General features: G+C 39.9%; 2 protein-coding genes across 4 annotated transcripts in view; both read right to left on the bottom strand.

The window, feature by feature from the left end:
- Positions 1 to 4,927, bottom strand: part of MIA2 (MIA SH3 domain ER export factor 2) — a 42,387-nt gene extending 37,460 nt beyond the window's left edge. The window contains exons 1-5 of one of the 3 annotated variants that reach the window (XM_027812549.2): positions 4,854 to 4,927; positions 4,631 to 4,768; positions 3,039 to 3,172; positions 1,636 to 1,722; positions 134 to 1,295 (exon numbers count right to left, since the gene is read on the bottom strand). In XM_027812549.2, the coding sequence (XP_027668350.2) occupies positions 134 to 1,295; positions 1,636 to 1,722; positions 3,039 to 3,172; positions 4,631 to 4,768; positions 4,854 to 4,875 (1,543 nt within the window). In that variant the 5' untranslated portion in view covers positions 4,876 to 4,927. Of the gene's footprint in view, positions 1 to 133; positions 1,296 to 1,635; positions 1,723 to 3,038; positions 3,173 to 4,630; positions 4,769 to 4,853 lie in introns of those variants that run through there. The other 2 variants (XM_027812550.2, XM_027812552.2) reach the window with 2 other exon arrangements.
- Positions 4,928 to 9,299: 4,372 nt separating this feature from the next.
- PNN (pinin, desmosome associated protein) lies at positions 9,300 to 19,851 on the bottom strand. The gene is made up of 9 exons (XM_055715303.1): positions 19,637 to 19,851; positions 19,209 to 19,280; positions 18,278 to 18,346; positions 17,043 to 17,115; positions 16,864 to 16,958; positions 14,816 to 14,891; positions 12,949 to 13,104; positions 12,728 to 12,866; positions 9,300 to 11,685 (listed from the first exon to the last, which is right to left on the bottom strand). Exons 1-9 carry the CDS (start codon positions 19,747 to 19,749, stop codon positions 10,397 to 10,399), a joined length of 2,082 nt encoding a protein of 693 aa, XP_055571278.1. The 5' UTR covers positions 19,750 to 19,851; the 3' UTR covers positions 9,300 to 10,396.
- Between the last annotated feature and the right edge of the window lie 34 nt (positions 19,852 to 19,885).

Genomic DNA, 19,885 nt, shown 5'->3' with positions numbered 1-19,885 from the left:
TGAGGGATCACAGTTTTGAGGTGGGCTAGGAGAAGAAGAAATATGATCTGATGCAATTGTTTATGTGCCTGTTGATTATCATACTTGTCCATGTTATAATTAATAAAACTATTAGAGGTATTTGTATACCAACCTGAATGGTCATGTCTGCTGTCTGACTCCTGGTTTCTCTTTTTTGCTTCAGTGTTTTCCAGCAGTTGGCTTTTTGATACAAAGTCTTGTTCTGAACTGTGAGGTTCTATTGGCTTCTCTTTGTCACCTGTTAGTATATCAAAAGAGGATTCTCCACTACTTGACATGCTTTTGGTGTCTTGAAGGGTATGCACACTTGCTGGTATCTCCCCAGGATTTGGCATGTTACTGTTTGAATCTGTTATTTCTTGTGCATTCTTCTCTTCATCTTCTTCATCTGTCACTGCTTTAACCATCTCTTTTGATTCTTTGTCCATGTGCGATTCTTCCTGGTCTATAGTCTGCACTTCTTCATCCTTATTTGCTTCATCCTCTGTTTCTCTGCTTTGCTGGTCTTCCATTGCAATTGTATCTTTCTCAGCAAGGCCAAAATTAAGAATATTACTTAAATCCAAATTAAACCAATTCAGTTTGGATTCTTGGCTTTCGCTCTTTTCTCCTTCTGTCAGTAACTCTGTGACTGTTGTTTCCTGTTCATTATTGGAGTGTCCAGGCACACCAGAAACATCATTGATTGGTGATTCATTTTTTTCTGATGCCAAACCAATGTCCACATTTTTGTCAGCAAAATACAGAAGGTCTGTCAATCCACCTTGAAACCAAACAGATGCTGGGGGTTCTTGTTCCTCCTTGTCATTTGGCTCCTGTAAGTCATTTTCAGCAGTTACCAATATTTTTCTGCCTCGGTATGTATTTTCTTCCAAAGATTCAGTAATGGCTGTTAAGGGCTCTTCATCACTTTTACTTCCCATGGTAAACCATCCTGCAATCCAACTGGACTGAGCTGGAATGGTCTCTAGTGGGAGACTGTTTTGCATTTCTTGCTCTTCGGTATCATCTTTTCTGTTCTCATTTTTTCTAACCAACTTTTTGCTTGCCGACTCCTCCTGAGTGTGAGATTCTGTGGAATCATTTTCAGAAACCGATTCAGCTCTTTCTTCCTTTTGCATGGAGTCTTTTGTATGTTTGAAGAGTTCATCTTCCTGCAGCTTTGATTTGGCATCAGATGATGAATATTCTCTTTCTTTGTTGTGACCATGTGATGTGCTATCTTCATTTTCAAGAGTGTACTTATCTCCGTGAAGACAAAGGAAATCAGTTTCCTAAAAGAACAATATTAACTTTTAAAATGTCTTCATGTGTAATTTTCTACAGTACTGTGTAGCACAGCATTATATCTTTATTCTCTTTCTGTGTAGTTACATGTGTGTGCAGCTTTACATAAGGGACTGGAAGTAATCATATTATTCCTAATGGTTCTATATAATTAATTAAATAAAAATTATTTTAGAGGACAATAAACATGTAAATGGAACAATAATGAAAAAAATATGGTTTGAATTATCTGAAATAAAATATGCATCGACACTTGAATTTCTAACTGAATATTAAAATTTTCAGTCGCTGTGAACTACATTGGAAAATCTGGTGATGTTGGTTTACCCTAGTGAGCACTTCAACTTCTTCCACGATAAAAACTTCCTCAACCTTCACAGCATCTTTTGGGAAATATCCAAAATCCTTTCCTTTCTGTAAAAAATATAAAAGGAATGAGAGTATTTAAACTTCAGTGATACGTTAGTGCTTGCATATGTTCTAGAAAAGTACAAATAATAAGTTTCTAGGGCTTCCCCCTACCCCTTCATTTTGTTTGGTCAAAAGATTGATTTATTTTTTCTTCAAAAAAGTGTTCCATTTGCCGTGTCAGAGAGCAAGGGAAAGTATATTACTCCATCCTGTTATTTTCTGTATTATTTTTATGAAGAAGTCTTTGTGCAGAACCAAACCAGTAGCCTTAACACTGCTGCAACTGAAGTCAGTGTTGTGTGCACAGGTGGTGTCCACCAGCTCCTACTAAAATTGGCTGCAAATTTCCCATTGAGTCCACCGGGAGAAAAATTGTGCCTTAATAATTAATGACCCATAATAAGCTACGAGAAAAGTAGGATATGAAATTCAGGTAAGAGGCCAGCTGAAGAGAAAACGGTGAAAAAAGATGGCAATTATATACAAAATAATGCACATGTTGATGGTAATGCCCAAAAGAATCAAGTAAGGTTCGGTCTGACTAAGAAGTCAACCACTGGCTTTACATCAAAGCATTGTACATAGCCTTTAATGGAGCAATACATCTTGGAAAGCAAGAAAGAGTGAGGTACCTGCAAAAATACTCTTGGATGAAAAACGGAAGACAGAATTTCACTGTTAAACAATAAATGTGATAGATCTTTTACAAAAAAAAAAAAAAAAAAAAAAAAAAAAGCCTACCAGTATCTTCTGGTTTTGAACCACTTGCACCGTTTTATTAGCAGTTGGATTTGAATCAGCGTATCTGTTCCTTCTTAGATATAACATAACCACATGGCTGTTGTAACTACATTGCCAGTTGTTCCAAATCAAATACGTGTGGTAACCTCTCTGGGAACTTTTGCTGGGCACTGAACTGTGAAGTCAGGTCCCAATACTGGATTGCTGATTAAACAACTGTAAAACCTTCTTACCCACAGACCCTTACCTACCCATAGGTAGGTACCTGACCTGATAGACCTGTGTGTTTTTAAGGGAACCAGATGAAATCATTATAGCCAAATCACTAGATGAGGGAGACTGGAAACTTGGATTGTGATCTTGACTTTGTAACTCTGTGAATGATCTTTGCAAGGTTTGATTTTTCTTTTCTATATGAAGATAATAACCCATCTCCCAAGCACTGTGTTGATCCATGACTGGCTAATATTACAAAAAGAGATAGAAGATCTCTGGAAGCAAGCAAACTGCAGTTGTTATGCTATTATTATGCTATCTAAATTATTTATGGCAAAAGTCTTTCAGATTGAAGTACTTACACTTCCTGTCCACAAGTTTTCATTTTTCCTTGAAAGTTTGGAGTATACCATTATCTCTTCCCCTGTTTTGAAGTTAAGATACCGGCAGTCAGGCCCTAAGTAGTCTGTAGTGGCTTGAACTCTGCTCATTGCCGCTGCAATAGCATGTGGAAAGAAAGAAAGAAAGAAAGAAAGTATAGCAACCATTTTGTCTGAAGTCCGATAGGTTACTGAGGAAGTCTGATATATAAAAATACATTAAAATGTTTGTTAATACACCAATATGTGCTTTGTTATGATACTAATCCATTTATATCATCAAGTGGAAAACAACGAATGGAAAAAGCAGCCCTGTCCTGTTTTCTTTCTTGTTTGCTACAGGCATCAAGGAGAAAAGGCCTTGTTCTATACGGGCACTTCCCAGTCCTCACTCAGCCAAGCTTTCAACGCTGAGATGCCTGTGGAGAATTAGCAAGTTCAACTACTAAAGCCAGATCTAAACAACTAAGAGATATTTCCCAGGGATATTTATAGTTGTCTGATTTAGAGAGTCTTAAGTTAAATCTAGTAATTATTTTAGGGATGTTGTCCTCCCTTTTGAATATATTTATCTTATGGAGACAATAGGTAAGTTTAAGCAATATAAACCTTAAACACACTGTCAAAACCAAAGTTTCCAGTTCAATTTGAATGACTTTAAATTCTCTGTCTCCGCCCTTTTCTCCCCACCGAAACCACTACTGATGTGCTCTGGGCAGTCTGGAGCCTGTTCCACAAAAAGAGACACCTCTGCGCATCCAGAACCTGCCGAGGTCAGTGTGGCTCCACCAGGATAACGAAAATCAGAGGAAATCTAAGGTCTCTCCCTCTTCAGGACAAGCTACCCGCATTGAAAGTGCAACAAGTAAGGCTGCCAGACCAATGGAGGCAGCTTAGAAACAGCTTCAATTACATATGCTTACGACAGGTATCACAATGGTAATCAATGGATAATAAATGGCGCATTATTTATTGCTGCCCACTTGTGATTCAGTGGCTCCGCTTGCTGCAGAGATATTTACTCCACGGGAATTCCGTAACTAGTTACAGCTCTTACTGCATGGCAAAGAAGAAAAAATAAGTAAAGGGGAAATATTAACAGGGCCTTTTGTAGGAAGGATTACCAAAAAATGAGACCAAACAGTTTGCTTACAGTAGAAAAAAACAGAGTTTTACTGAATGGGCTGTGAATGTACTAAAGCCACAAGACATATAGTCTTCTCAGTTTGTAACCTACTATTTTTTTTAATTCCTTTTGTACCTGTAAAGAATGAGTTAAAACTACTTTAAAGCTGCTTTACGCTGCCCGTTTTGAGGAAACCTCAGAAAAATTAGCTGTTCAAGAGTATTACTGAACTTTGGTCTTTACATACTTACACAATGCGATCCAGCAAGTATTTTTTTCTTTCTGTTTGAAAAGTTCAAGCCAGTTGCTCATAAACTTAGTATATTGACAACAAATATTTTCTATGGCTACTCATTTTCAGTCTGTTTCATTGCTAATTTTGACATTACGATTTGTAATAGCTGCACATACACCATAGACTCCTTTTGAAAAAAACTTTTTTACTTACTCTCACATTCCCGATCACCACACTTCTTCCATTCTGAAAGTACCTTTGTACAGTGCAGACTTGTTGAAAATGAAATTACTAGCAGCAAAATTCTCTGATCCAAGATCCTTGACATTTTAAACCTAGAACACACTGAAACTGTAGAAATTGCATCTATGTGCGATTAGCAAGAATTTTCTACTTAATTTTTCTTAGCTTAACAAAACATTGCAAAGAAACTTACAATCCCGTTTTCCTTCTCTCATCCGCTTAAACAGAACTATGCTAACCTGCTAACAATCTGCACAGTCAGGTGTCCTGATTATATGCATAAGTTTAATAATTAACTATCTTCTGATAGTTAGACTGATGTTTGAATACAAAGAAACTAGTTCTGGTCACATAAAAACTTAGCCTCCATCAGCTAGGTTCTTTTGTACTGAGCTGGTGAAAGACTGTGTTAGGGGAAATTCAACAAACAATTGTTTTAGGATTTTTTCCAGATTATGAATGCATTTTTAATACACATCTTCCATCTGATTTTAAGATGGACTAGCCATTTTATGCATATATTGCTTTGCATGATTGCTAATATAGGTACTAAAAAATTTCTAGCTTTTTGTTTTGTTTAATAAACTATATTTTGTGTGCACTGATATGTTTTGGATTATTTATAGGAACAGAATTTTTTCCCACATACTCTTTTGGAGTTTTCTCACACACACTGGATGCCAAGTAAAATCCTTTAGCATGGGGAATACTTACTCTACTCTGAATTTTTTTAAAGGTGCTTGGCAGTTTTCAGCCTCTTAAGACAACTAGAGAATCCATATGCCATCTCCACAAATATCACAGAGCAATTTATCAAAGCTGAGCAGATGATCGTTCCTGCTTTTTAAGGAATACCCTCTGTTTCTTAGCAACCTGTTATCCAATATGGAGTTATAAATAATGTTTTCTCAAACACAGGTTATGCTTTAAAGCATTAATTACGCAGGGAGTTGTACACTGGTTATATAGGTATGAAGTTGTGCTATAGATGAAAACTTGCAGAGAGGTTTGTGTTAGAAGTAAGCTTTGCTTCAGAGGGCTCACGTCATCATCTCACACTTCCTTGGTGACCTTAACACAGTACGTCTAATTTATCTACACAACAGGGGCTTCGCCCTTCCTTTCCCTCCCTCCTGCATGAGGCAGCCTCCTCTCCCTCCCTTCTTGATAGCACCCCAAGCCCTGCATCCCTTCCCAGCCTGATATTTGCCCTCGCATGCTTCCTAGTAGGCCTGCCCCTCCTTTGGTCCTGAGCATGACTCACACAGAATTTGTTCTGCTTTCTCTTTCCATGAATTTAAGCTGTATCCTACTTGCAGCATAGGCTCCCCCACCCTCCTGCTCCACAACTCCAACCTGCCATGCGCTGGCGCTTAGCCTCATCCAGCCAGCAAACAGCCTGGAGGCTGGGAGAGGGCACAGTGTGAGCCCGGGTCATGTTAACCAGCAATGTCCGGCAAACAAAAAAAATCAGTGTGGGTGACATATCCTCCCGTTGCAATCTAACACTTTGGCCCCTTCCTTTGCCACGTGACCCGGTAGTCAGACAGACCTATCCTATGACCAGCTGCCTCTGCTGTTAGGTAATCCACCGGAGAGCTGCCTTGTGCACCAGGCAGAATACGCTATCGATTGGCACCCCACACTCGCTCCTGACTAGTGTTGATGCAGCCCCATCCCCAGCATCAACATCCCCCTTCACTTCCCTGGATCCTGTGTTACTTAGAGGGTCAGTAATCCGGGACCTTCCTTGGGGTCCAAGCAGCTAAAACGTGACAAACAAAAAAAATGGGTGAGCAGAAAAATTAGACAGGCTTTTTTTTTTTTTTAATTCTTCTTCTCATTCCCAAGTCTCTACAGATTAGGACAGATTGGTAAGAAGGAATATACAAGAAATATACAAGAAACATATACTGGGAGGACTCTATATGTATACTAAGTATATTGTGCAATATCAAAAAAAGGACACTTCTTTCCCACTAAGATTAACAACTGGTCTTTCATAACGTTGCACACCAACCACGGAACGTGGGGCAAAGCCCAGTAATGGGCCTAGAAAGGCCAACAGCCCCTTTTTGAGCCTGGTAACATGGATCCCATTCACCTAAAAATGGAAAAGCCAGGTATTCTGGCACTTAATATTACATACTTAAGCAAGTTTGTGTGGGAAAGCAAACTATCCGACCCACACCTTGAGATCTGCACGTTATTACTATGTTTGTCGAAACAGCTCTGAAAAAGACTCTGACTTGAGTTTCGTATGGACACCTAGAACTAATTCTCAAGTCTTTATATGGAGATAAAATCTTGCAGCTCATCTTAGCTACTCAGTTTAATCTGCATCTGCAGTTTTCAGGTTATTCTGGGCACTGCTCAGTGTCCCTTAGTCTCAACAATCATTCTTCTAGGTTTGAAGCTGTTAAAAGCCTGATAAGCATTGCTCTGATCTCTGTTCCTCTAGTAACTTCAATAATAAATCATATTTATATAAAATATTCTTTCCTTCTAGGTGCAAATCCTGTAGTGGCAGACATTATACAAGTGTAACTTCTAATCACCTTTGAACTAGAGTCAAAGAGTAAGATTTGTGGAGTTTATCACAGGTGGCTTCCAAAGGACAAAGTTGAAAGCCGTACAGCAGATAGTGAGAGCTTTCTGTTCTGCAGAACTGAAGCAACAAATGTGGGGACTACTACACTTACAAAGACAAACAACGCTAATGAAAAAAGTAAATGGTATAGAGTCAGTGCATAGCATAAAAGCTCTAAAAAACCCCAAACAAACAAACACCCCCCAAACATCCCTCTGAAGTTATACTTAAGGGTAGAAGGGACCATGTGATGGAAGCCTCCACAAGACAGGCATAGAGCATACATGGTACGTTGCCCACTCACATAAAGCATCTCGCTACTTTTCCCCTTTTTCTATCATTCCTTTTTCCACATGACTTGAGTGAAGAGAACAAAGTGTTTTTCCTTTGATCTTGACTCACCACTACGGGGAAGGGAATTAAGAAAGTGCTTTAATCGTTTCCTACCTCTATGCTATCTACACTTTATTCTCAGAACCCCTTAACTGTTGCATCAAATTCAGTCTTGAAATTGTCAGCTACTTGACTGCACTCATGGTCTCAGCCCTACCCACAGCTCTGAAATGGTTTCAGGGTAAGGATGGAACCCAGAGGTCAAATGTAATAATTACTGAAAATACTACTGCTTTATAAAGACAAAGGTCTGTATGTAATACTGTGCTAACAGCATACTACTCTCTCGTACTATTTCTCTAGTGGTACACTGATTGGAATACCTTTTAGAAAGCTTTGTTCTGATGAAGTTACCACACACTGATGTTTATGTCGCACCGAGCCCCTGAGATTTACCCAGGCTAACTATTAATTGACAGCACAGTTCAACCTCACAGGAAGTTTCTTCTAACAAACACGAAACTATCAAAGACACCACCAGCTCCACACTTGGCAACAAACCTTGGTTTTCACCTTGTATAAAAATAACAACCCTGCTTGTATATACCTGAAACAATGTAATCAACCCAATCCCTAGCTGGGCTACCAGGACCCACCACACTGTCTTTATAAACCCTGTTAATCAGCTCCTCTGAAACAGCTGGCTTCTGACTAGCAGCCTGCTTCTCTAGCTTTGCATAACGACTACAGCATCAGCCATGAAAGCCCATACAGCAAATACACTATAGCAGTGAATCACTCAAGCTCAACGCAAGAAACCTTCAGAATATTCCATTTTAGGGGAAAAAACCAAGTATGTAATTAATCAACAAAATTATAATGGCCTCCAAAGGCAATTTGAAATGTGAAATTAGTTAAAACATGCAAAACAGTAACGTTTACTCAGCTACTCAGTATAAAAGTTTGTTCTGGCCGTTTTTAACAACTTCAATAAGACATTTGAACTTTTGCTTGACCTTCAAAAAATAAGGCACATTAAATCACCGCATTCCTCTGAAGGCAAGGAAATACAGTTGGAGACTACTGACATGAACTAAAAATGATTCTCAGCTGTAGAGAAGCAGAAGCAGATAGGATACTGAAGTAGCAAGTGGACTGAAGAATCAGAATGAAGTATCAAACTTGTTGAGAAGGGGGAAGCCTGAGGAGCTTGCCCACTGCGTCCATTTGTACTGAAAGAACATTCTACTTCATCCCTTGCCAGACATACATTTCTGTAAGACAGGAAGTTCAGCACTTCAGAACACAGAAGTCTGTCACTGCTCTTGCGTTCAGATGAAAATCCCCCAAATCAATACGCTCCTGAACTAGAACTTTGCAAAAGTCTGCTTTCTGTTCCAGAAAAAAAAAAGGGTACATATGGCATTTCATACACTAAAATAAGCTCACATGTCACTTCCATTCCAAAAATATTTCTAGGACTTCCTGGTCTACGATTTGGCTTATGAGATATGACAATTCTCTTCCTGCCAAAACGACACAGATTACAGCAGTGTTTCAGATTCAGTTAATAGGCATTAATTAAAGCCTGTAAGAACAACATTGGATACAGAGCTTCTGAGGTACAGTCACCTGCAATTATGATTCATGCTTTAAAGGTAGAAAGGCTAAGGTAATACACCTGTGTTATAGAAAACATCATAGGCATCGAGAGAGTAGTCTACAAAGCCACATTTATTTGCACATGTACAGAACAGAGCGACAGATGTTATTGTTTTCCATACAAAATTATATAAAAACAGAATTCACCTTCATAGATAACACCATACCACTTTAAGTTGTATTAAATACATTCAGAAAGCATTCTTGCACGCACACAACATTAGTATTAGGTAGTCCCAGGTAACTCCAACACTGCTATTTAATTATCCCTAGTGGTATGAAGGGATCAAAGATTAGTCTGCTACTAAAATAAAAAGAATCCTGGTAGAGAAGCAAGCTGAAGTCTTTCTCCACTGGCCATCAAAGCAAGGAACATCATTGAACAGATTAACTGTCTCCAGAACACAGATGTTAATACTACCAAAGCACCCGCAGAAGGCAGGTAAGAGTGGTATTCCAGACTGACTTGAACTGTCTTGGCCAGTGTTAACATTCCTATTTAATCATTGCTTGCCTAGGGATAGGAAAAAGTTTTATAAAACTGGAAGATAGAATTGAGTAAGAGCTTGTGATTACAGAAGAAAACAAGGAATTATAGATTCAAATCAATTACTTTCCCTTCCTACCCAGCACTGGAGACTACTCCCTTTTCTGGGTCTTAAGATTCCCATTCTTACAAGGAATAGAGAGGAAAAGCAAAATTTCACATTTCCTGCAACACTGCCTCCCTACATATGATCTATAAGAGGAATTTAATTGTCAACAGGACATCTCAAACAATTTATTTAAAATGCACATTTATTTCTAAAAAAAAATACGTATGATACAGAAGAAGTGATCACGCCTACTTAAAGGTTTACCTATTAAAATATACAGAGGATCTTAATGAGTACAGGGTATTTAAAAAAAGATGCAAAGGAGTGTTAATCTTTTATTTTTACATTTTCAGGAACTTCACATAATTTTGGTAAGTAACCTTTTACAAAATTATGTAAAAAGTACAAGAACGCCTGGTAAACAGTCTGCATTTTTCCAAAAGATTTTTTACAGCATGCAATTCTTAAGGCAGCCTTCTCCTCCTTACAAGGAATCCTTTCACTCAAATAATCTTCTGCTGCAAAGATTAGGCTAAAGAAGCTTGGTCTCTTCTGTTAACGCCTTTTGTCTTTCCTGTCTGATTTACGGTCTCTTTCACTCCGTGAAGTTCTCTTGCCTGACCGACTACTTTCTGATATAGACCTCTTTCTGTCAGATCTTGAACTTTTATCCTTTGAGCTTTTGGCATCTCTACTCCCACCTTTTGAGGACTTGTGACTTCTATCTACTCCTGAAGCATCCCTTCGCTTCCTGTCTGTGCTCCTTCTGCGTTTTCTATCTCTGTTATGCCCTCTTCCTCGGCTTCGACTTCTACTTTCACTACTGCTAGAGCTACTGCTACTACTGTCCCTGCTAGTAGTTCCACTTGTAGTGCTGCTGGTGGTGGAACTACTCCGACTGCTACTGCTGCCAGTGCTGGAACTACTTCCGCTACTAGTACTGCTTGAAGTACTACTGCTACTACTGCTGCTGCTACTATGGCTATGACTCTTACCAGTTTTGTTCCCTGCCCTACCCCTGCTTCTACTCCTAGTCTTACTCTTAGTTTCTGCACTTGGTGTCTGACTCTGCTCAGTCTGTGCCTCAACCACCTTTACAGACACCACAGCATTTTCATCCTTGTCTGTCTGGGGCTCTGTATCCTGAGTGGACTGAGACAACTGAGGTGACTGTGGCAGTGGCACAGACTGCAGCCGAGATAGAGCCTCGGCCGCAGGTTCTGGCTGAGCTTCAGGTGCCTTCTCCTGTTTTTCTTCAGGTTCAGCTTCAATGTCTGGTTTGATACCTTTCTCCTTCTCGGGAGAAGGAACACTGCACACTTTTTCTGGCTGAGCATCACACTCTGTTTCTGGTTCCACTTCTTTGCCATTTTCATTTTCTATAGGGTCTACGCTATCTGCCTCATTCATTTCAGCCACATCCTGCTCATTATCCAGTGGCTGAACATTTTCACTTTCCTCTTTTACAGCTGTGACCTCTTCATGCTGACCATCCTGTTGCTTGTCATTCTCCCTCACCTCGGTAGTCTCTTCTACTTTAATCTCCATTTCATGTTTCTGTTCATCCTCTTCCTGTTCTTTCTCTGCATCACTATGCCCTGAACCTGTTTTTCCCTTTTCCTCCCCTACCTCCTCCATTTCTACATCATTGTGCTGATTACCTGTCTCCATCTCTTCCACCTGCTGAGCCACCTTACCCTCTTCCTGCTCCTTGTTCTGTTCTTCCTTCTTTTCTTCATTCTGTTCTTCCTTCTGTTCTTTTTCCTTCACAGATTGTCTTCTGGGCCTGGCCTCCATTTTGTTAATCTGCTCTGCAAATTCATTTCGCCTGCTTTCAAAGAGTGCTGGGGAATAAATGCATAAATAATAGTTTCAGATAATCTACAGACACTGAAGTCTATTTTCCCCTTAACTATGAACTAATAAGTTATCAAACTGTTTTAACTTATAAATACTGCATCCTTATTCATTCTGAAGTAGCAAGCCATTCATGCGTAATGGAAAAGACTGCTAGTTACCTTAAGAAAACAAAGCAAAGGGGATAGTCAGCTCAGCTGAGTATCAGAACAGTAAAGCCCTAAATCTAAGCTAACAAAAAGAGGTTTTGACTTCATCAAAATCAATCCAACCAACAGTATATCAATATAATACCTTAATTTCCTGGTATTTATATATTAACAAGGTTATACTACCTAAGGTAAACAAAAGACAGTAAGGATCAGCAAAAAGCTCGTTAGGTATTAAGAAAGCTTAAATAACATAAGCTATTCAGACAGGTGAGCTAGTTTCTCTTATCCCCCAACCCCACACAATGTAGAAGAGTTCCTTAAGAAAAAAAACCCAACACATTCTCATTTCAATAAAGAAAGAACAGTAGGTCTACCATCAACCGGAGTATTTTACATTGTTTTCCAAAAGAAAAATATAGTCACCCTGCGAAACAGAAATGAACACACATTAAGGTGAAAAAAAAGAAGTCATCATAAAGTTCTAGTGCTGTGCTTAAGAAAATGCTTCTCAAATCCCTTGTAAAAACCTGCATTTCCTTGGGTCTTCAATCCATAGAATCTGCCTTTTCAAAAACTAAGCTGCTGCACTGGCATACGTCTGGTAACTAAAGCTAATGTTAAGGACTATGTTTTAAACACATACCTCAAATTATGTATAGACCTCTTTTGACTTCTTGTAAGAGAACCAAAGCACATCCAACATAAAAATAAGTCACTGAAAGAGTAATGTTCACTTATGATGAACACCCATGCAAGAACATACATTTTGTTCTAACCATGAAAATCATGTATTTAAGCAAAGACACTTAAAAAGAAATCTGTACAGCAAACAAAGGGAGGCAAGAACAAGGGCTCTAGTATCAAAAAGACCACTTACCATTCATCTTTTTCTGTGACTCTTCCATCAGCTTCTGCGTAGCAGGACACATTCTGCCAGGTATGTAGAATAAGTGGGGTTTCGTCTTTGTTCTTATGTATTTAATTATTTTAGCATTATGTTCATTCCATTCTTCTTGCTGAGTAATGAAAGAAAATAACCCTAAGATACAGCAGAATAGTTTAAACAAGAAAAAGATGAAGAGCAAAATTAAAACTCACCAACTGAGCAAGCTCAACCTTTTGCTCCAGTAACCGCAGCTCCGTCTGTTTAGCACGTCTTTCCTCAAACAGTTCTCGCCTTTCATTTTCAACTTGCTTTCTTTCTTCCTCTGCCTGCACTTCAAGTTTTTGTTCAATTTCTTGTCGTCTCTTTTGCTAAAATAAATAAAGATTTATCTTAAATATTTCTTTCTAAACCAAGAAAGTGTTCTAGTTTGGTTCACTTAAATTTTTGAATTATTTATACCATTAAAGACAATCCTAAGAACACACTAAGAAATATTTCCTAGATTACAGGTAATAGAAGAGAGTCATTGCTGGCTGGCACCTAATTTTTTGTGGTTGAACTATAAAATTGTGGGCCCCTGTGGATTTCTACCTGCTTTTCTGTCATTCAGTTTTGATTTTAATTTTCAAGACAAGCTTCAACAAGTTTTTTCCCCAACAGCATAAAAAAAAATAAATTTCTGTTATTCCACTGAGGAAAACAAAGTCAACTCCCCCAGAAACAAATGAAGGACTGCAGACTGGTGTTTGTGACCAACAAAATTTACATTGTGAATACTTCCAGTATATTCATTGCTAATTAGATATATTACTACAATCCAGGAATGTCCTGTTTCTATGTCCTAGACAGCCATATGCTCAGATTGTACAACAGCTGTCTAATAAAAAAAAAAAAGTACATTTTAGTGCCTGGACAACAAAATAGCTGCGTCATAAAACTCTTCAGGCCTCTACTTTGATTTATAGCAAGTTCTTAAGTAAGAAAAGAACAATGCCTACACAAATTTTCAGAAAAATGCTGCAAAGAGCAGTAACTCCTCGAAGTCTCTTGATGCAAACACATACTACTACAGATTAGACAAGGACTCCATGTTACTAAAGCATCCTAATCAATAGTTTCTTGTTCTAAAGGCAGCCAGGCAGCAAAGAACTTTGGTCCTTTCTCATGACCTACATGAGAAGTTAAACAGCAGAATATCTAAATACAGGATCTGAAAGTAATCAATATCAACACTGCAAGCCAGCTATGCTAACACTACACAGAAAAGATTTTAAGTTTAAAGACTTGGTTTCTGTTTCCACCAGACTGCTGAAAGTAGAACTTTCAAACAGTGTTTTTGAGCTAAAGGTTATTAGCATTAACTGAATTACCCATTTAGGGCAACAGTAAACAAAGAGCATACCCCGCACAATTTAAAAGGAGTACTAGGAATAAAGTTACCACCATCCTATATATAAGTTTTTTGAAGTTACCACTAAGCTATGCAAAGCCTTCACTTCAGTACAACCACATCTCCTCTTAAAAACAGGAATTCTTGTTATCTATACAGGGAGGGAAAAGCCATTCGTAGTCAGACAGCACAATACAACCACACATTTCTGTATACTTGGTTATAATTTTAAAAATCTGGAACGCATCAGGGTGGGCACTGCTTTAGCAACACTGAATCACTATTATTTACGGAAGTAACCTATGACCTGCTGAATAGTTATCTGATTAAATTCCATTTACTTTGAAATGATCCCCAAATAATGTAAACAAGAAAAAAGGATCTATTTTGTATTTTATATGTTTTAAAAATGTACAGCAATAAAAAAAAGCCCACAACCAACAAAACATCGCCTTTTCACTTCTGCAATGGTCATAAACAGTGCTTTAGAGTCATGGAACTGTTGGGAGTCCCCTTCCTGCCTCCCATTCCAATTCCACTAAACCAAACGAAACAAAAACCTACATGCACTCTTACTAATCCATTGCACCTGCAACCTACGCTGTGGAGAATTTTTATTCCTATTTGAATCAGCTTAACCACACAGCTTTACTTTATTGTTTACAGTCTGATAAAACCAAAATAAGTACCCTCTCAGTAGCAACCGTGGACTCCTGTTTAAATTTCTGAAGAGTGCCCATCAACAAGCCAAATATACGTCGATTCCTGGATAAAAACAAAAAGAAGTTTAAGATTCAGTTCAAGTACCAAGATTTTTATTTGCATAAACCATCAGAGAAACCTTCCACCTCAGTGTTTATTTTTAAAGGCTCGAGTATTGCTAAAGGCCATAGCGATAGAACACGTATTGGCTGTGCCAACAGTAGTCAAGGATATAATTTACACGTATCATATCATATTTTCCTGAAGAGCAAGACACAGCTCTTATCCGTAACACAGCACAGTTAGCATGGAAAAATTGGAAGCCTGTGCATTTTACATCTGGAAATAATGACACTAAGGAAATACTAAAAAAAAAAAAACAAAAAAACCCAAACATCCAAAAGCAGAAAGTACTGAAGAAGAAGTTGAGTCAATACAGTGTGAGCTGTCAATAAAGCAGTGAACTGGAAGGTCATTGGGCTTTCTGAAAAACGTACCCCCCCACCCACCCAGAGGATTAAGGAGAAATGGAACCACAGGGGACTGAAAGCTCATCTGTCACAGTTTGCCTGACGGTATCTTCTACAATGAGATGCTGCACTGTGGGATGAAACCAGAACTGCTCTCATCCAATTAAGCATCGTTTTGAGAAAACCTAAAGTCAAATTCTTCAAGTAATTCCCTTCTTCTGAACAAGAACTAATTTATTGAATTTCACTTTTTCTTTCTTTCCATTTTATCCTAAATCAAGGCTTTACAGCAAAAGGCAGACTCCCTTATTCGCCTTGAACTTTCACCCAATTAAGAGAAAAAGGAAACACTACTCTGTTAACTCGGTACCACTACACTATGGTGACACAAACCTGACATGGAAAGGTAAAGGTACTTGTATATTAAGGAGCAGAAGCAGGAATAAATGAAGAATTGGGAGCTAGAGATTATTCAAAGTGTATTTGTATACGAATGACATCCCAGAAGACAGTGAGCAAGGGTTCAATAGATGCTGTCCTCTTAAAATAGTCTCGTTCCACCACCAGTCATACAGAGATCAATACTAGTTTTCTCACCTCATCTCCCCAGAAGACTACTGATGGAAAACAGTATAACTACAATTCTGAGGAAACAAACTTTTAGTGCCTTAAGTCCACTAAGAATTTTGGAAGTCTTTCTGTGAGGAAAGCAGTGGGAAACTGGTGATGGAAGCAACAGTAGTCTTGTAACTGTAAAAGAAGCGAGTGAAGTGCCTTTTCTGTGCTAACTGATCTGCGGTCCTTATCAGAGAAGCTCTCTATAGTTCCTTATCCCAGCTCTCATTCTTCTATTTATTTGATGTATGGGTTATTAGTGCACCAGGTGAGCTGCAGGCTGAAGTGGATGGAGTCCAAGAGGTTGGACAGAGTTGCAAATTTGCATTTCCAATACCTCTTCCCCATAGAACTGCATTTCAGCAAGAATTTCTATGGGCTACCCTGACACAAATAGAATACAGGAAAAAGGAGATATACACAGGTCATCTCTGAAAAGAAGCCGCCAAAAGAAAGGTCAGATTGTACACACATTAACAAGTCTGAATGTAATAAGAGAAAAGAACCACATGATGGAACTAAAATTTAATGTTTAAAAAAAACAAAAGGGGGGGAAGCAGGAAACTCACACCCAAAAGCCTCCTTCAACCAATAAAATAAATGAAGTGCCAAGACAGTTGTAATGGTCCAAAATGTTCAGTAACCAGAGAAGCTATATATATTTCTGTCTTACTCAAAGACGATCAATTACAACAGCACTAGCAAACCTGTTCCTGTAGGTGGCCTGAGAAGTAGAACCCGTCAGTTTACAGCAGTAACACTGCATTTTTCACATCATGTTAAGTGTTTTGAGAGTATTTTTAGAAATCTATTTTATACCATTACGGTACTTCTTCGGCATCACCTTTGACACGTGATAGCATGCGTATAATGCTTTTTAAATCTAAAGCTACTTCCTATACTGGCACTCAGAAGTACCACATTAGTGCTTAAAAGACACTTCTGCATACCTTTGTTTTCCTTTCTCGTCCATATTTTGATCTTGTATAAGGTCTCGACGTGTTCGCTCTTTGGAGGTAGCAACAACAGAAGATGGCAACGCTGGCTGCAACAAATTAAAACAAACTACTTTGTTCATGTTCCAGATAAGGAAGTTTCCTCCTGCACAGCTCCATTTATCATGTATTACCTTTTTAATATCATCATCCTCTGCGTCGCTTTCTTGGCGTGATTCTCTTCTTGTCCGACGTTCGCCACCCAGCCTGAGGAAAGCATTAGAGGTCACTAGAGAACATATATTTAGGACATCATCTGTTCTAACACGGGAAAAATACAAGTCAGCATATCTAGTGCAGAAGAATCCACAATTCTAGCTGTTGAACAACTCCCCACTGTTCCAATGACCAGTAAGTAGCGTTTTACAGACAGAACCTACTGTTAGTAAAAAAACAACAACAAAAATCAGTGAGAAAAGACAGTTTTAAGATTTAATACCACTTGCATAGTAAAGAGCCCACATTACTACCACATTTGAATTTTTGGAATATCTTTGGAATTTAATTCTTGCTTTTAATGTTTGAATTCTCTTTTTCCAAATCTCTGAAATGGCTACTGGTATAGAGGATCACTAGACAGATTTTAATGCATCATGATATAAAGGGTGGTATGATTTTTCAAATGGGAACTGCTATTTAAGTTACCTAGCCAAATACCTAGAAAACAGGTGAGGAGGGGCAGAGAACTTCAGACCTGAGAACTTGGATGAACTGAGGCTTTAAACTACTAAGCAGGGAATTAAATTTTTCTTCAGCTTTCACTCTCAGCTTTGTGGCACAGCACTTTACTCCTGGCAAAGCTGTTTCACAGTCTTAATTTTGCATTAACTCAAAAATTCAAAAGCAAGCCTTGCTTTAGTTGAGAACTACCATTGCACCTAAGTGACCACAGAGTGAAGCTCACTATAGTCAGTCACATCTGACAGACCTGCATCCAGATGTGGAAGCTCAAAATCAGAGTCTATTGTCACGCTATACAAATTTGATTTATTGAACAGGAGATCTCAGTCATAATTCAATTTGTGTCTACTGTAAAACAAATCTGGGCTACTAAGCAGATTATAATACAGCAGACTGTACACCAACAGAAAATGCCAAGAATCTTTGTACTGCTGTATCTTTACATTATTGCTACAATCTTTATATTACTGCTACAATCTTTATATTACTATAAGGTACAAAAAAAATTTCACCACAGTCAATTGCCACCATCCAAATATATTTCTAAGAAGCCTTGAATACGTAATCTCTGAAGAAGACTGTGAAAATCATCAGATATTAACAGTTATTGAACCTAAGTATTTTAAATTTACCATTATAAATTCTCACTCTGATAAAGCAAGTTGTCTGCAGCAGTTTTTGCACCTACCTACTGGCTGCCCCTTCAAGATCCCTCTGTTTGGCTGGGGGTCCTCCTCCACTATCCGAGAATCCACGCCTAAAAAGAAAACACTTGTGATCTCAGAACAAGTTAGGCTAACCCCAGGTCTACCTTAAGCCTGCACAATCAAACTGAATTTTGGCTTTGTAGTCACAGTGTAACAATAAATGTTACTCAGCCCTATCTTCATTTACTGTAACTACTGCAATAAAGCATTTAAATGTACTGCTTATGGAACAATTAACCTAAACATGAATTTCTGTACTTATTTAATTAAGCAGCTGCACTAAACCAAGGAGCCCCATTATGTTCACATTTGCAATAATTTTCAATATGTATTAAACCTTAGCCAGCAGTTAAATACTGAGATTCAACAAAAAATCCACCACATACTCCATTAAGAACCACTGAACAAAAATTGGCCTTTTCATTCTACGGGGCAGGGGGGAGGGGGGCGATGACATGATGACTCACAATGAAGCACTGGTGGCTTTAGTTACATGTGCTTGAAAATTTCCGTCGACTTTGACTCTTTCTATTCTTCCTGGAATAGGTACCAGTGTCTTAGTTACTGAGAGACCGATTTTGAACAATTTCAAAGAGACAAGGGCCTAGGCACCACATTACACCTCCCTTAACTTTGATGCTTCCCCCTTGTTTTTCAGGCACATAGTTGACAGAGTTAGGGAAAACCACCGGTTTAAATTTGTTATAACTCAGAATAAGAAAATCCTTTAAATTTGAGACGGTGACATAAAACCTCAAGTGCCCTGTAGCTCAGCTTCAGCGCAGACTTACTGGAACAGCAGTACAATAAGCAGCGGGATCAGCCAGGGAACACAACCCCCGCAGCGGAAGGAGCGCAGCCCGATGCTGGGGCAAAGGGTGGGAGAAGCCCCGCTGTCCCGCAGCCCCTTACCTCAGCAGTAAGCTCCCGCGCCCTCTACCTCCACCAGGGCCTGTGATGGCTAACAGTCTGTTTTGAGGGGGCCTGCAAGAGACAGCGGGCGCTATTAGCGGTGCCTGCCCCACCCCCCCACCCCCGCCGTTGCAGGAAGCCCGGCCGGAGGTACCCGCTGCCACGACCATCCCCTCCCCCACCCCACGGCCCTGCCCCCCCCTCCCAGCGCTGCGCCAGGGCAGCGGGGACGGCCCGGCGAAGGGCGCGGCGGCCTGCAGACAGCTCCCCGCCGCCCGCCCCTCGGCCCCACCACGCAGCACCCCCCCTCACACCGGGACAACAGCGCGGGGCGCGCCACCCCCCCCCCCGCCCCGGCCCTTCCTCATCCCCCCCCTCGTCCCCCCGGTGGCCCGCTGCTCCCGCCGGCGGCCCCCCCCCCGCCTCACCTCACATCGTTGGGGTCCCGCCCGGTGAGCTTGCGGATGTTCTCGTCCACGTGCTTGAGGCTCTCCTTGGCTTTCTCCAGCTGCTCCTGCAGCGCGCGCACCGCCACCGCCATCCCGCCTGCCGCGCGGCCTAGCCGGGGCCCAGCGCAAGGCACTGCTGGGTAACGAGGAGCGGGAGGGGGAGAGGCCCCGCCCACGCGTCCCGCCTGGCGGCACCGCGCTCCAGCAGCCGCGGGCCGGCCCGGCACA

This window comes from Falco cherrug, chromosome 7, assembly GCF_023634085.1.
Source record: "Falco cherrug isolate bFalChe1 chromosome 7, bFalChe1.pri, whole genome shotgun sequence".
In the NCBI taxonomy this organism is placed as follows: Eukaryota; Metazoa; Chordata; class Aves; order Falconiformes; family Falconidae; genus Falco; species Falco cherrug.
Note: the sequence above shows the minus strand (reverse complement) of the source record. Positions and strands in the feature narration are given on the sequence as shown.